The 14,417-nt window shown below is 42.7% G+C and overlaps 1 protein-coding gene across 5 annotated transcripts in view; it reads right to left on the bottom strand.

The window, feature by feature from the left end:
• LOC139199353 (nucleosome-remodeling factor subunit BPTF-like) overlaps positions 1 to 14,417 on the bottom strand; it is a 44,935-nt gene that overhangs the window by 17,242 nt on the left and 13,276 nt on the right. For all 5 annotated transcript variants that reach the window (XM_070828415.1, XM_070828414.1, XM_070828412.1 and 2 more), the window contains 13 exons: positions 13,970 to 14,149; positions 13,496 to 13,677; positions 13,055 to 13,186; positions 12,208 to 12,337; positions 11,197 to 11,332; positions 10,392 to 10,691; positions 8,087 to 10,187; positions 5,238 to 5,362; positions 4,497 to 4,625; positions 4,066 to 4,216; positions 3,842 to 3,881; positions 3,207 to 3,432; positions 2,652 to 2,795 (listed from right to left, as the gene is read on the bottom strand). In XM_070828415.1, the coding sequence (XP_070684516.1) occupies positions 2,652 to 2,795; positions 3,207 to 3,432; positions 3,842 to 3,881; positions 4,066 to 4,216; positions 4,497 to 4,625; positions 5,238 to 5,362; positions 8,087 to 10,187; positions 10,392 to 10,691; positions 11,197 to 11,332; positions 12,208 to 12,337; positions 13,055 to 13,186; positions 13,496 to 13,677; positions 13,970 to 14,149 (3,976 nt within the window). The remainder of the gene's footprint in view (positions 1 to 2,651; positions 2,796 to 3,206; positions 3,433 to 3,841; positions 3,882 to 4,065; positions 4,217 to 4,496; positions 4,626 to 5,237; positions 5,363 to 8,086; positions 10,188 to 10,391; positions 10,692 to 11,196; positions 11,333 to 12,207; positions 12,338 to 13,054; positions 13,187 to 13,495; positions 13,678 to 13,969; positions 14,150 to 14,417) is intronic.

The following is a 14,417-nucleotide window of genomic DNA, read 5'->3' on the forward strand; positions in this document are numbered from 1 at the left end:
GAGCTCACGTGAAGCCGGTGGCAGAAATGGAAACCATGAGTGTCGCTCTTTTTCCTCTGCTGCTGCTGCCTTCTTGCTGTGGTTTTTTGACCGCAACCAAGCAGGTAAACCTATACATCAAGGGTTTCCCTCTTCAAACAGGGACATTAAACCCAGTCGTAAGACCAGGGGAGTAGCTGCTCTAGTCATATACACACACACACACACACACACACACATCAAACACGCTTCTCTATGGACTGGCTGTTTGGAGAGGTCGGGGAGTTGGGACTCCAGTGTGTGGAGAGGTACGCTTTTATTCAAAAAGACGGAGGGAAAAAAAGAAAAATGGAATCCCGCTATAGAGGGCTACCTGTCTGGGAAGCAGACCTCAGAGTAAACTTGTTTTCCTGCCTTACTTCCTTAAGCCCTTCCAAAACAAACAGGGCGTCCAACAGTCATGCTGGATAAATACACATGTCCATTAAATGGTTACACTCCACCTGAACTTAGTTTCTCCTTCATGGTGACTTCAAAAAGGTAAGAAAAATCACTTTTTTGTATCGTTGGTGAATATCATTCTTCTTATCTGGTGATGGCTATGCTTTATTGAAGCGGGTCTGTTTTAAATGTTACATTTACTGAATTCTGCTGTGCAATTAAAATACATGCTATTTTCAATGGCATCATCATTGCATCATGTTTGAAAATTAAGATTTCTTTGGTTGTTTTTTTCCCCACATTCTCTGTTATTTTTACGGTTGTTAAAAGAGTTTAAAACTGTTAAAGAAAAAAAAGAATCTATATCAGATGGGAGAAATGGGGATACAACTTATTAAATTGATTAATCTCCAGATGAACCTTTCCAACACTATGTTGTCATTTTTCTTGAGGCATATTTTTAGCTAGATATTTTACTTTTAAAAATACATCTAGCATATACAGCATGTAGTCAAGTAATTGATTTTGTCAGGTGTAAGGGCAGGTACGCTGAACCTGACCTACATAGCCAACACGAGAGATGTCAACAGCTTTAATGGAGCATGTCAACATGACGGACCACCTCTACTGAGTGTTGAGAAATATCCATCATCCAATAATTTGACAGGACCACAGACAGGCCAGGTGGTGCTCAGTACAAACCGTGGCCCCATCCACAGTGTCAATATTGACATTTCAAAAAGTTGAAACGCACCTAACCTAAGATAGCACAATCCTGAATCTGCTGTCTGGATTTAGAACCTCAGACTACACAAGCCTACCATCCCAAAAACAATCCAACCAAAATAACAGCTTTCCATTAGATTACCATGCTGCCGCACACAACCAGACATGATGTGCCACACCAAACTAAGCCGCTGACTCATGAGGTTGGGCACACAGTGGGCACCACGATGGGGTTGGCTGCCACAGTAGCACAAAACACAGTGAGTGACTGGCTGCTTCTGGTAACACCTTTTACACGTGTACAACCAAAAAAGCTTATTTGGAGCACATGCACACTATCATAGTTGGACTTAACTAAGCTCAGCTAAACATCTGTAGTATGCTCTCCAGCATCTACATTTGGAGTCCATTTGTCTCCTATTATCTCTGTTTTTGGTCACTACCAACTCCTGAGAGAAATATCTGTCTCTTTAAATGTTCACCATGTTCTACCAGTCTGCTGTATGTTGCTGGGCCGGTAGTGTACAATTTGTCTTTTCAATTTGAGGCAAGCAAAACATGGCTGCATGAGAACCATGGAAAAACTAACTGTGACAGCTGTCTGACAGATTCAGAGAGGCAAGTGCCAGCGTGTTTACTTGCAACCAGCATCTGAACACTGGGGCCCATACACTGTATATAAAGATGGACAACTTGACAGCTCCTCAAAAGTAAAACCAAACCATTTCAAGCACCCTGTTGGTTGGGTGCAGTACAGGTCAAAAACCCCACCACCCCCATGGGCCAACTAAAAAAGTACATGTCAAATAAATATTCCCCAAAGATGGTGTCTGTCATTTTAAGTGTTCATTTCTCTATTAAGTTGGCTGGTTTTAAGGTATGGTTTTAATTTGTTATTTGATGCTATATAAAGGGGGTGTGACATCATGATTGACAGCTAATCCTAAACTGCAACTGAATTGGGCACCTCGATAGAGTGGCCCAAGCCCTGATCACTACAGTGAAGAGTCTGGCTCTAAATGGCGTCACCAGCGCGTTGTGGCCAAGCCCGTACCCAGGACATTTCATCTATCTTTACAGTCTAAACTCAAGCCCTTGTGGGCCTTTAAAAATGACTGCCTTCTTGTGTACTTGGCTCACTAACAGTGGTAATCAAAAACAGAGGAATGTCTAATTTGTATCTAATTTGTAGACTTCAAAATATTTGGGGCTGCTGTAGCTGGCACTAACATTTAAAATGAGTGAAGGCAGACTCAGTCCTGCGTGGTTGGCACGTTAAATTGCTTACAATAGCTTTCAATTAACGAGCCAGACCTAATTTGGCTCCTTTGACACATTTGAAACGTCTCAGCTGTGGTTCTGAGGTGGAGCAATCAAAACACAAACAAGCATACACTCCGAAATGGTGGTGGACGGAAAGAGGAAATGTCTACACTGCTACACTGAATAAATGTAACTTGGGCTGTCCATCTGCCTCCAAGGTGTCTTATTAAAACCTGCCGTACCTCCTTGTGAAGTTGGCACATTGACTGTGACGATCTTGCTGTTGGCCGGCAGCGGCAGCTTGGTGGTCACTACCTTTCCACCCACCGAGGTTCCCGTAATCTGGAAAGTGTGCCCTCCAGATGTGGCCATGGTGGTCTCCGTTCCTAATAGAGCAAACAAACAATTACAACAAACACTGTAACTACTGTAAATCCAATAACAGCAACACTTCTAATGAACTTTGATAAACACAAAGTCAATGCTGGAGATCGACAGTCTTGAAATAAAATCATGTGCATGCACATTTCAGAACACTTGACATGTTGTTGGGGAAAGATGGCAACATTGTCTAGTGCTCATGAGCACACTACAGCACAAACATCTTGTAAATCAATTATAGATTGTACCTCAATGTTAAATTTAACGGTGAAAGACGTCTCATTTGTGAGCACGTTTATGACTTCCTCTGACACCTTAAATTTAGGTGAGAACAAAGACTACACTGTACTTCCTTGCTGCTCACCCAGACTAAATTACCACAAACTGGCTATTAAATACACACCACGGCAAAGTACCTTGTGTGCTTTGACCCTGCTTGACCCAGGTGGCGAACGACTGCTGGAAGTTCTTGTTCTGCTGGAATGTGACGGGGGTGCCCATCTTCGTGGACAGCACCACCTTGGTGCTGGGGTTGCCCTGGCCTGACAGTGAACCGACGATCACTTTGGGTGTGACAGCAGGCGTTGCGGGAGTCCCTGTTGGTGTAGCTGTGATTGAGCCTGGTTTCTGCTCCAGACGTTTCTGTAATTGTATACAAGTACATTGACATAGGAACCAGTGACAGAAGTATTCAGATAAGCGCAAACACAAAATCAGTTGTGAGGAAATGAGCTATTACAGTATTAAAGATTAGTATAGTACAGGGATGGTTGGGGGGCTAACTGCCTGGCCAAGTGGAAATCAGCAGAAATTAATGGATTGGCTCATAGCTTGAAAAAGATGAGTGTAAATCACAGTGATCAAACAGCGGTCTCTTAACAAGTACGTGCTGCTTGACATGAGTTTTCTCCTCCCACAAAAATAAGATGTAAGCCTAAGCTGAAACACACATACTTAAAAAGGCCAATGTACATCATTTCTTTAAAAGTGATGGTGCCTTTGAAGAAATTGTACATATAGTGGAAAGACTACTGAACTAAACCACACTCACCTTGGCCTGCTCTGCTGCCTGAGCCTTCTCTTTCTCCACCCTGTGAAAGAAGAAACAACCCATCAAGCTTACTGCACAATTGTGAAAAAGGAGAAAATTTCATGGAATAGCTTTCATTTGTCTTCACAAAACTTTGACAGGACAGGGTAATTTATCTCCAGCAAATCACGAGAATGCTTGATGCTACATGGCAGGTGTAGGTATAAAATGCTCGACCCTCTGACCTTTCTGAGAAGGCTCTGATCTCCCAGAGGTCCAGCTCCTCCTCAGCCACCCAGGTCTCGATCACCACTGGGCCCGTCTGCTTGGCAGGTTCAGGCTTCTTGGGGCGCAAGGCACTGGAGCGTAGCCCCTTCCTCTGAGGGGTGTGGGTCTCTGGGATGGTGGACAGATGAATGAATTTGAGACAAAAGAACAGACTGTTTTGTATTTGGTGTTTTTGCTCAGGGGGCAAAGACAGTATGAAAGGCTGTGTGTGTGTTCTGTTAACAACAGATCATCTCTTGACACTGTTATAGAAAAAGCACTAAGGACGGATGACTAAGTTCATCCATTTTCTTCAACTACAATCACTGGTTTACATAGTCCAAAGATTTTCAATTTTTTTGGTCTTGAAACTCTTCCTTCAGTGTCAACAATAAGGAGTGCAACTAACCTTTTGGCGTCTCCGGCACGCCGAGGGGGCAGATGATTTTGCGAATGCAGTACTCTGAGCGAATGCCATAAGGTCCCACGTCACGGCGCTTGATGATCTCGGTGGTGGTGATTTCAGTATCTGATGTCTCTGTAGCAATGAGTGGGGATAGGGCTAGGTTGGTATGGTGATGAGGAGGAGAGCCCAGGAAGATGGAGGAAATGGACTCCAACGTAAAAAAAAAAAGTGACACCCAAATGACAGTGACGGCTTCTACAGACAGCCATATCGATATGTTTCTCTGGGCCAAAAAAGGAATAACGAGGATAGCCTTGGAAATACAGGAAGATACAACCGAGTCATTGAACAGTGGAAATGCTACCAATTTTTTCTCCACAGTTTTGTTTGCTGACATTTTAAGGGCATTCTGGGACGACTAGTCCAGTTTCTAAACTTTAATGGCGTTTATATGCTGCCATTTGTATACAGCAATTTGGAGTTGATGAATCTCTGTGTAAACACCAATAGCATCTATCATCTACAATATATGTGGGACTGTTAGTATAAATAGAGCAGCAAATTCATATGAGAATCTCACAAAAAAATTACATGACAGTACATAGAAATTCTAAACTAATCTCTCCTATATATCACATTGCTCTCTATATATATCACACAACTCAAGCTCTTCCCCATCCTCCCAGGGTGAAGGGCATCTTTATTTGGAGGAAGTTGGATGGCATGAGTGGGTGGTGTTTGTACCTGTTCGTGTGGTACCGACAGCAGCGGATGGTTTGACGGCCATGTCGTCCCATCTCAGGCAGGCCCACAGGAGCCTCAGCATCAGGCTCACACCAGCCAGAGTCTTCACCGTCTGCAGGCGATACCTATAACACAACCCAGAGGTTCATGTATCACTCATATACTCTCATATGGTATATGAACTGAAGTATAGGTGCGACAACGTGCGACAAATATCAAAAAAAATATATACAGTCAGAAAATGTAGATGTGTTGTGCAAATTTTGGATACGGGTTCAACTGCTACAATCTTGTTTTTGGCATTCCCAACTGCCCCAGTGTCATGAAGTTCATGAGTGCGTGGACTGGCAGGGACTAGCGCAGTTTTATAGAAAACACGTTGAAGCACGATCATGGAACAGGAAGAGGCCGAGTAAAAACAGATTGAGGTTTTTGGTGATGCTGCCGTTCCCTTCATGACCATTTCCATGAAAGAAACAGATGGACTGGCTGCGATTTTTAATAAATCATTTTATACACTTATTTGGTTGAGGAAGAGATATTATCTTCTAAAAGGCGCATAAAACAACAATTTAAACTCACAAAGTTCAAAGTAGAAGCTTGTGCATATTTCATTCGGTCCTTTTTAATTTCATGAACAATTTTGGGTGTAACTGACCGTTTTGACTTCAGAATTAGACGACAGGATGACTAATTTTCATTTCAAATTTTCTATTAGAGGAAATATTCCTTCCATGCATCATTATGGTCGGGACAGCTGTTCTGACGAACTTGGCACCAAGGATATGGACATTTAAAACATCTTGAACATTTACAAAAACATGATCATCACAAGGCTGTGTGTGTGTATGGTGTTTGGTAGATATTCCCTTTCCCATGTGTAACCACAGGCGGGAAAATATTCCTGGGTTGAAGGGCTGGGTCACTGCACAAAGTGAACATCCTGACACTTCTCCGACCACTGGATGATTCATGACCACTTCGAAACTCTGAGGTCCGGTCAAAATAACCAGAGGTCCCTGTGTGACACCAGGCTCAGAGCCACAACATCACTAAAGGGCCAAAGCCACGGACAGCAGACGGGGCGGGAGAGGACATAATGAGCAGCTAATTAATGGGACATGGCACTCTGACAGAAGCACGAGAGGGTTTAAAGGTGGATGCTGAAGGAAAATAGCATTGGCATCTTTTGTAAATATCACAAATTGTTTTAATCTATAACTGTTTCAAATTAAGAACTGTGTACAATTTTGTTAAAGCACGAAGCTTAACGGGCCTTTTTAGGTCACAGAGCTTCTTCATCAGGGTGAAAGATGAACTGAAACGGATTTCTGGCTGAGCCTTCATTCAATCAGTTCAGTTTAGCATGAATATTTTTTGAGTATATTAACTGGATATGGATTGTTCATTATGATTACGTAACATACACGCGTATTACAGATTACAGATTTTGTCAAACTGATTCTTTTGGTCCAAAAGAAACAGTAAAAATGTTGATAAATGTCTAGAACAATTAGGACAATTTTTATTTCCTAATTTGGACAGTACTTGATTACAATTTTGAATGCCCTTTCTACTTTCTGGTACATTAGTCAATGACATCTGCAGACACATCAAAAGACAGACTCAATTCTCTGAATGCCAGCCCAACGCAAACGATGACATCGTTTACTGAAAAACAGACTAATTAATTCTCAGAATCAAATAGAAAACCAAATTCCACAAAACCAAAAACCACATTTTAGGCCCCAAAATCTCCCATTCCAGACCCTTCGGCTCTTTGCGGTGGTTGGCATTTGTGTTGCCAGGAAGCCTGGGGGCAAAGTGCTACACATAAGTATGATATACCAGTAAATGCTCAGCCAAACTGATTATTTCAGTCCAAGAGAAACAAAAAGTACAGAAAAATGTCGATAAATGTCTAGAATAATTACGACAAATTTCATTGCCACGTCACTAGACAGCATTGTGTAATTACTTGTTGTAAATAAGCAGTTGGGACGAACTGAAACTGAAAATGTACGGGAAATGTGGACAACTCCAGCTCATGGCACCACGTACTATTTGTTTAAATTTTCATTTCATGGGACCCAGACATTATATACATTGCACCGTTACCCTAAAAACCACACAAATCCTGGACGAATGTGGCTGACAAACCTTTTTCAAGACTGGATACACATTCTCTGGCTGGGTGCTGTGCTTCAAAATATAAATCAACTTGAAAAAACAACTTCACAGGGATGTTCTTTGATCACGGCTTATTTTGAAATATTCTACTCTGAAAACATTTTTCATAAAATAATAAAAAGTACAAGTAACTTCTAGTACAGCCTTATTTTTTTTAATTAAAAGTAAATCAGCGGTGCTGCCATTGCAGAGTTTTTAATGAATATTTTTTGGGGAGAGTCAGTCGTTACAAATCATATGACTTTCAGAAACTAAAACGTAGCCACGGCGACTGACTTTAAATCTTCATACTTATCCACTAAAGTTTGCATGTCCTCTGCATTTGCATTAGTCTCCTCTGGTGTTTTATTTTCCCTCAAAAGTGATGTATGTTAGCCATCAGTTACACTACAGCCAATGCTCCGGAGCAACACGCTGGCAAAAACTCAAAACTTCACTTCCCGACTGCCAAAGAATGTTTCCCACTGATCAGTGAAACAGCTAAGATAGGTCTGATGCAAAGGATGACTTTCATGATGGTGATCAATTAAGTGCTACTTAATTTTGCGACTTTGTCAGAGAAGTTTGGGTTTTCATAACACACAGAGAATGAGCCTGTGGTTTAGGCGGATGAGAAGCATTAAGTGTGTGACAGAAATAAACAGAGAGCATGAGCTTACCTCCAGGTGATGCCAAACGTGGGCCTTGGTGAAGGATATGGCCAGATATCGGACGATGGCTTGGCATTGTAGCTAAATATGGGCACCTCACGGAATCCACCTCGCCTCCCCAGCACCTTCAAGTCATCGTGCGGCAGTACAAAAATACTCTTGCGGTTGCTCTTGGTGACAAACTTGCGGTATGAAGGAAGGGCGGTGTCTGAGCGTGTCTTCTTGGTGCGGGAGAACTTAAGGAGGCGGACGCGGCCCTTTGTTGAGGAGTAGTCCTCTTGGCTCACGGCAACAGATGACACCGAGGTTTCACCACTGGTGTCAGTTGTTGACTTGCTGAGGGAGGCTGAGAGCGCTGTCCTCTGTTCCTGTGTCACTATTTCACTCTGGCTGTCCTCTGACTGACCATCATTAAAGATTTTGGTCACAGTTGTTTTGGTCATGGTAGTCAGGGTGGACACTGCACTGCTTTCTGTTGCCAACACCACGGGCTTTTTCATCTCAACAGATGTGTTCGATGGCACTTTAGCCGTCCTCATCTCTGTGGAAACTACTGTCGTGGTGGTTGTGGTGGTTGTAGTTACCTGGCTGATGGTGGTCTTAAGTGGTTCTGTCGACCCGATGTTACCGTTTTCCTCTGCAAAGTCGTCGCTCAAGCTGGACTCCTCAGCTGAAGGTATAGGAGAAGGAGCCATTCTGATGATCTTGACCACGGGACTGGGTTTGGTCTCCGCAGACGGTAATGGTGATGTGCTGTTGTGCTGTAGAGTGCTCTGAGTATTAGCTCCAAGTGCATCAATGTTGTTCTCTAACCTCTTTATCTTCAGTGGAGGTCTGTAGTCCTGTTCCAAAATCGTTTTGTTGCTCTCTACCTCTACCTTAGAAGCCAGGCTTGGGTCCTTGCCCTCAACCTCTGCACTATCATTTACAGGGGCTACGTCTCCGTTCACTAAGGGCTTTTGCTGTGTGCTGTCTTTTAATGAGACAACCAGCCCTTGTTCTTCAACTTTACCAATGCTGTTCACCTTAGGCTGTGGACTGCTGGTAAGTACACCATTATTTGAGCTCATTAAAGAGTTGCTCAAAATGCTTTCACTCCCCAAGCCATCATTACCATTTACCTGAGGGAGAGGAGAAAGTGACTTGGGAGTGCCAACACCTTCAGTTCTACCTTGTCCAATGCCTGGCATATTTTCTTGGTTCTCCTCTGGCCCCATGCCATTTTCCTCTGTAGGCAAATGCAATGAGCTTAAAGTTTCTGGGTTTTGCTGAGTAAGTTTAGAGGGAGATGCATTTTGACTTTGGTCAAGAACACTTGAAGATGTCCTTACAGAGTCCAATTTCAGGTTGGGTAGCTCTGACCCTCTATTTTCAACATGTGCAGCCTTGGTAACATCTGATGGTACACTGGCCGTTTGTTGCTCTATAGAGCTATGAATTCCCCCTGCTGTTGTTCCTTGTACATTAGACAGTTTGACTCCCTCTTGTCCTGAACTAGTTTCTTTTGGCCCCGTAGTCCTTTCAACCAAATCTGCCTCCACTTCCTGGGGCATGAAGGTGGTTTGGTTTTGTGGTGATGCCGAATCTTCACCTGTACCTGTACTGCAACTGTCTTTGGGTGTGGAGACCGGCACAGGAGAAGGAAGAGGAGGAGTGAAAATCTCAGCTGTAGTTTCACAGAGTTCAGCCCGACTCTCCCCTCCAACCACTTGGCCTCCAACTTCTCCTGGTCCGGGAGTTTGTACTGCAGAGGATTTCTCCTGCATTCTCACAGCTTCACCCACTGCAAGTGTCTGAGTGAGAGCATGGGGCTTGAGTGGTGACCGCGGCCGGACTGGTGTGCTCAGAGCGGGGGTTGAAGTGGATGAAACTGGTGTAGGAGTCTGAGGGTTGGAGGCGGACACCCGCGGTCTCTGCCTCTCTTCAATAATGTGCTGCTTCACTCGTCGCTCCAGCAGGCTGTCAAGCTTAGAGGACTTGACCTTCTTCTTGTAGGCAATGCGGGTGAGGAAGCCCTTACTGACATCCACTACATCGTAGTTAAAGGGCCGTGTAGGGGCCTCTGTAGAGTCCCCCTTCACGGAAGCCTTTTCCTCCTGAGTACTGGACCCTGGTGAGAAAATGAATATAGACTTAAATGTGAGTTGATGTAAAAAAAAATTGATATTTTATCCCTTTGTCCTTACAATTTCTATCATTCAAGCTAAAAAACAAAGCATGGGAATGATGTATTATCTTCAAGTGAGCACAAATGAATTACATTCAACATGCAAATGAACACAATTCAACAACACCAAGTTGCCGTCTGTCATACTTTGCTCTTCATCTTGTCGTGAGTCTATGGGGTCCACTTCCATTTTTGCGGTAGATTCATCTGCTGAGAATTCGTCAGACTTTTCCTTTTCATCCACTCCTTCTTTCTTTTCCTCTTCTATCCTCTCATTAGACTCCAAATCTTCAGACATCAGATGATCTTTTGCAGGCTTAGAGGGGCTAGGGGAGTCTTCATCTTTTGCCTCACTGCCGAAGACAGCAGCTCCCTGAGCTTCTGATGCAGCTACACTGGGCCGTCGACTCAAGTCCAGCAGAGTACATTTCTTGCCAAGTTTGGCATCTTTGGAAAACACAGTGACATTGGAAGTTTATTTTCCAAACTGGGTTGAAAACACACAACTGAAGTTACTGAAAATCACTATCAATTAGGTTATCTTGAAGAACGACGATCAATTATCAAAAAATGAACAAATGTGTAAAGGATAGAGCATATTTCTGACACTGCTTTTAATCGGCAGCTTTACCTTTGAAATATTTAGTAGCAGTTATTAGAAAAAACAAGAACATAAAATAAATTTAGCGTGTATCCCCAACTATTTCTGAGGTCTTTGTTTAGCTCCTTGGTCAGCTCAGCAAAACCAAAGAAGTAAAAATGTCTTTGAGTACAATTTCTTTGTAGTTTCTAGTACATTACTCAACAACATCCATAGACACATCAAAAGAAAGACTCAAGTCAATGAAATAAGCCAACACAAACAATGACATTGATGAGATTAATTCACTCCCAGTCAAAGACAAAACCAAACTCCAAATAAGTAAAAACCACATTTTAGTCCATTCCAAACCTTCCAGTTCTTTGCGGTAGTTGGCGTTGGTGTTGCCGGGAAGCCTGGGGACAAAGCGCTGAACATAAGTCTTACTGATCCAACTCCAGCCCCCATAGCCAGTAACGCGATACTCCTCTCCTTTCTGCTTCCACACCTTCACATAAGACAAGACAGTAGAAGACAATTGAGGAAAAGAGGGATCAAAAGACAGCAAGAGGTGAAAAGTTCAATTGGAGAGGAGTGAATTGGGAGAAAGAGAAAAAGGATGTGGGAAGGAGAGGGCAAAGGTATAAAGAGATATTTAAGTTTAGAGGTTATACACACACTAATCAGTAATTGCTGAGGGACATGACTCACAGCAGAGCTCAACTTGCTGTATCAAAGAGCCCTTCATGGTCACTCACGCATATACGCACTACATACACACCAGTGTTTCCCAAAGCAATGAATCAGTTTTCCAGGATTTAAAGTCTCAATCTAGAAAAAGACTGGACTAAAATATTATTACCGCCATGCCATTATCCGTGAATGTTGTGCTGACACAGACAACAGAATTAGAGCATGAAGGTGGCTTGAGACTCCACATCCACTCCCACATTCAGAGCACGTGTTAACATTAGGCTGCAATGGCAGCCATCCAGGACGTCCCAGTGCCTGTGTGTCATGTGCTGTACAGCACCTACAAGACGAGAGGATTATCTTCTATTGTACATAAATCAAGGTTGGGTTGTTTAAGATAAAAGCTGTCGGGCATGCAGTCAGCAGGCAAATGGCAGAGCACGGCTTATCACAGAGGACGTGTCTGTGTGTAACATGCATTGCTTGTGGCCAACCTGTCTTCCTGGTGAGTGCGGAGTACAAATGCACAGTGGCAGCGGTCCAATCTCAATCTAATATGCTTATTTTGTATACATGTGTACAAGTGTTCATAATTAGGATGAAAAAAAAATCTAACCAACATATTGAATTCCCATTGTATAATATTTGAAATGATCAGTTTGAAAGACAAACCGTCCGTATGTGACTTACCTGGTGTTTAATTGGAAAAGTGTATTTGACCCAGGTGGCCTGCTGCATCGTCTCCTCATCCTCCAGCTTCTTCTCCCTCTTCTTCACTTTCTCTTTCTCCTCACGCTCCATGGACGTCATGCGGTTTAACCTGAAAATATATTTTTTTAACTGTCATACAGTATAGTTTGCTGATCTTACATTGTAAATGTAATTGATACTGAGAGTAGTAACATAGAGGAACATTTCTTTTTTTAACAAAAGACCCTTTCGTTTTTGTGTTCGTAGTATGCTACACAGGCAACACTGAGATTTGTTGCTTGCTTGTATAAGGTGATCCGTCACTTCAGGACATTATTAATTATTTTTCTCATTAAGTGTAAATAAACGAACTTCTTGAGTAATGTAAAACTGTGATGAAAGCCCAGATTTGAAATGACAGATGCTCTTGGAACAGTTCAATGAAACACACACAGACACACAGACACACTTTGAAATGTTGGACAATCGCTTCTTTAAAAGGGGGGTTGTGGTGTTGAAGCAGTTATAGAGGCAGAGGTGGGTGGTGCTGGTAGTGACTTGCTATCTAAATATTATGCCTCACAGCTAGGGTGGCCTTTGATCTGATCTGGATATCATCACCTCTGCCCTCGAAACTGACCACACACCCCCCGTGTACATGCACTGAATGGTTGTTTGAGTTTTAAACTTTGAATATTTTGCATTATTTTGTTTATGTGTGTCTGAGATATTATATCAGTGTGTAAAAGCACTGATTATGTATATTTGTAGTATGTAGGGTATGGAAATGCACACAGTATACATATATATATATATATATATATATATAAACAGACTATGTGTGTACCTGGTATGGCCCAGTGAGTCCTTCCAGACAGGCAGCATAGCCACAGGTTTGATGGCACACTCCAGGATGGCCAGAGCCAGTGCAAACTCTCTGGCCTTACTGCACATCTGAACTGCTTTGATCCAATTGGTCCTACAAAACAAGCAAAGAAACATTAAACACTTTTAAATTTCTCTCTTTACTCTGGGTGCGTTCACTTTCAGGCTACAATTAGTCATGGTGTGCTTTTACTAAACGTCTCACTTCCGATCTGCGTTTCATTTCTTCACAAAAGGTGATTTAACCGTTCAAATGCACTAACGCCAACATGACTGAGCCTCTAAAGCGCTAAAACCAATACCCCCTGAAGATTTTGAATGGTTATAAAACACATAGCAAGCTACACAACTATCAGAATTGTAATACATAATTTCCACATCAGTGTCTGAGTATGATCTGCACCTGTGTGAGGCCCAGTTAGGGTGCATGAACGGTGCAGGAATGTTGTTCTCCAGCTGGATGATGGTGAGTCTCAGTGTGGAGATGGTCAAAACCTTAGAGCCATGAATTGATCCATTCCACTTAAATTCTCCCGCTGGTGTCATGCAGAACTTGTGGGAGAGATGCCGCCTCTTGTCGTGGTCCTGATGAAAAGACAAATTAAGTAGTCAGCTTAAGCAGCTGACACATTGCTGTCGGCTCAAAGTGGTGCCTGTCACAGGTAACTATCCAATGACAGACGGGGACAAGTTAAAATCACCAATCCATCTGACTTGGATGTCTTTATAATGATGGGAGAGGCCCTTGTAAACGCAAGGAGAAAAGGAAGAGTGGCTGGAATCCACTGTGTCACCTGCAGCCCTTGCACGTAATGACAGGATATTTATGAACATTCAAATGAGAAAACAAAAGACAACAAGTTGCCATGCTACTTGCCTCTCGGTGCTGGTGCTTGTTGAGGGCCACAGCATTGGAGCTGTACTGGTTATGATAGACGCGGTACTTCCCTTCCTGGCCAAGCTTAAAGTATTGGCTGAGTGTCCCCTTCATCACCACGTCCTTGCTATTGCGAGTGCTGACACGGGTGATGTCACCTTGTGCATTTACTACGAGTACCTGTAGAGGTAAGGGAGGGAAGATATGATTAATTGGGATTTATTGATACTACTATTATTTACTACCATCTCTTGACAACAAAATATATATTTCATTGTACAATACAATGTATAAGTCATTGCAACTGGCTTCTGTGAATAAAATAAGCATCCTTATTACAGACACTGGCGTTGCAGCCTTGAAATGAGCTACGATTTTCTCTTTCTTGCTGATACTAAATCATGTTTTACTAAGCGACATGTTAAAACACCATCAAGTAAATCTCTCT

Source organism: Pempheris klunzingeri, chromosome 3 (assembly GCF_042242105.1).
Source record: "Pempheris klunzingeri isolate RE-2024b chromosome 3, fPemKlu1.hap1, whole genome shotgun sequence".
In the NCBI taxonomy this organism is placed as follows: Eukaryota; Metazoa; Chordata; class Actinopteri; order Acropomatiformes; family Pempheridae; genus Pempheris; species Pempheris klunzingeri.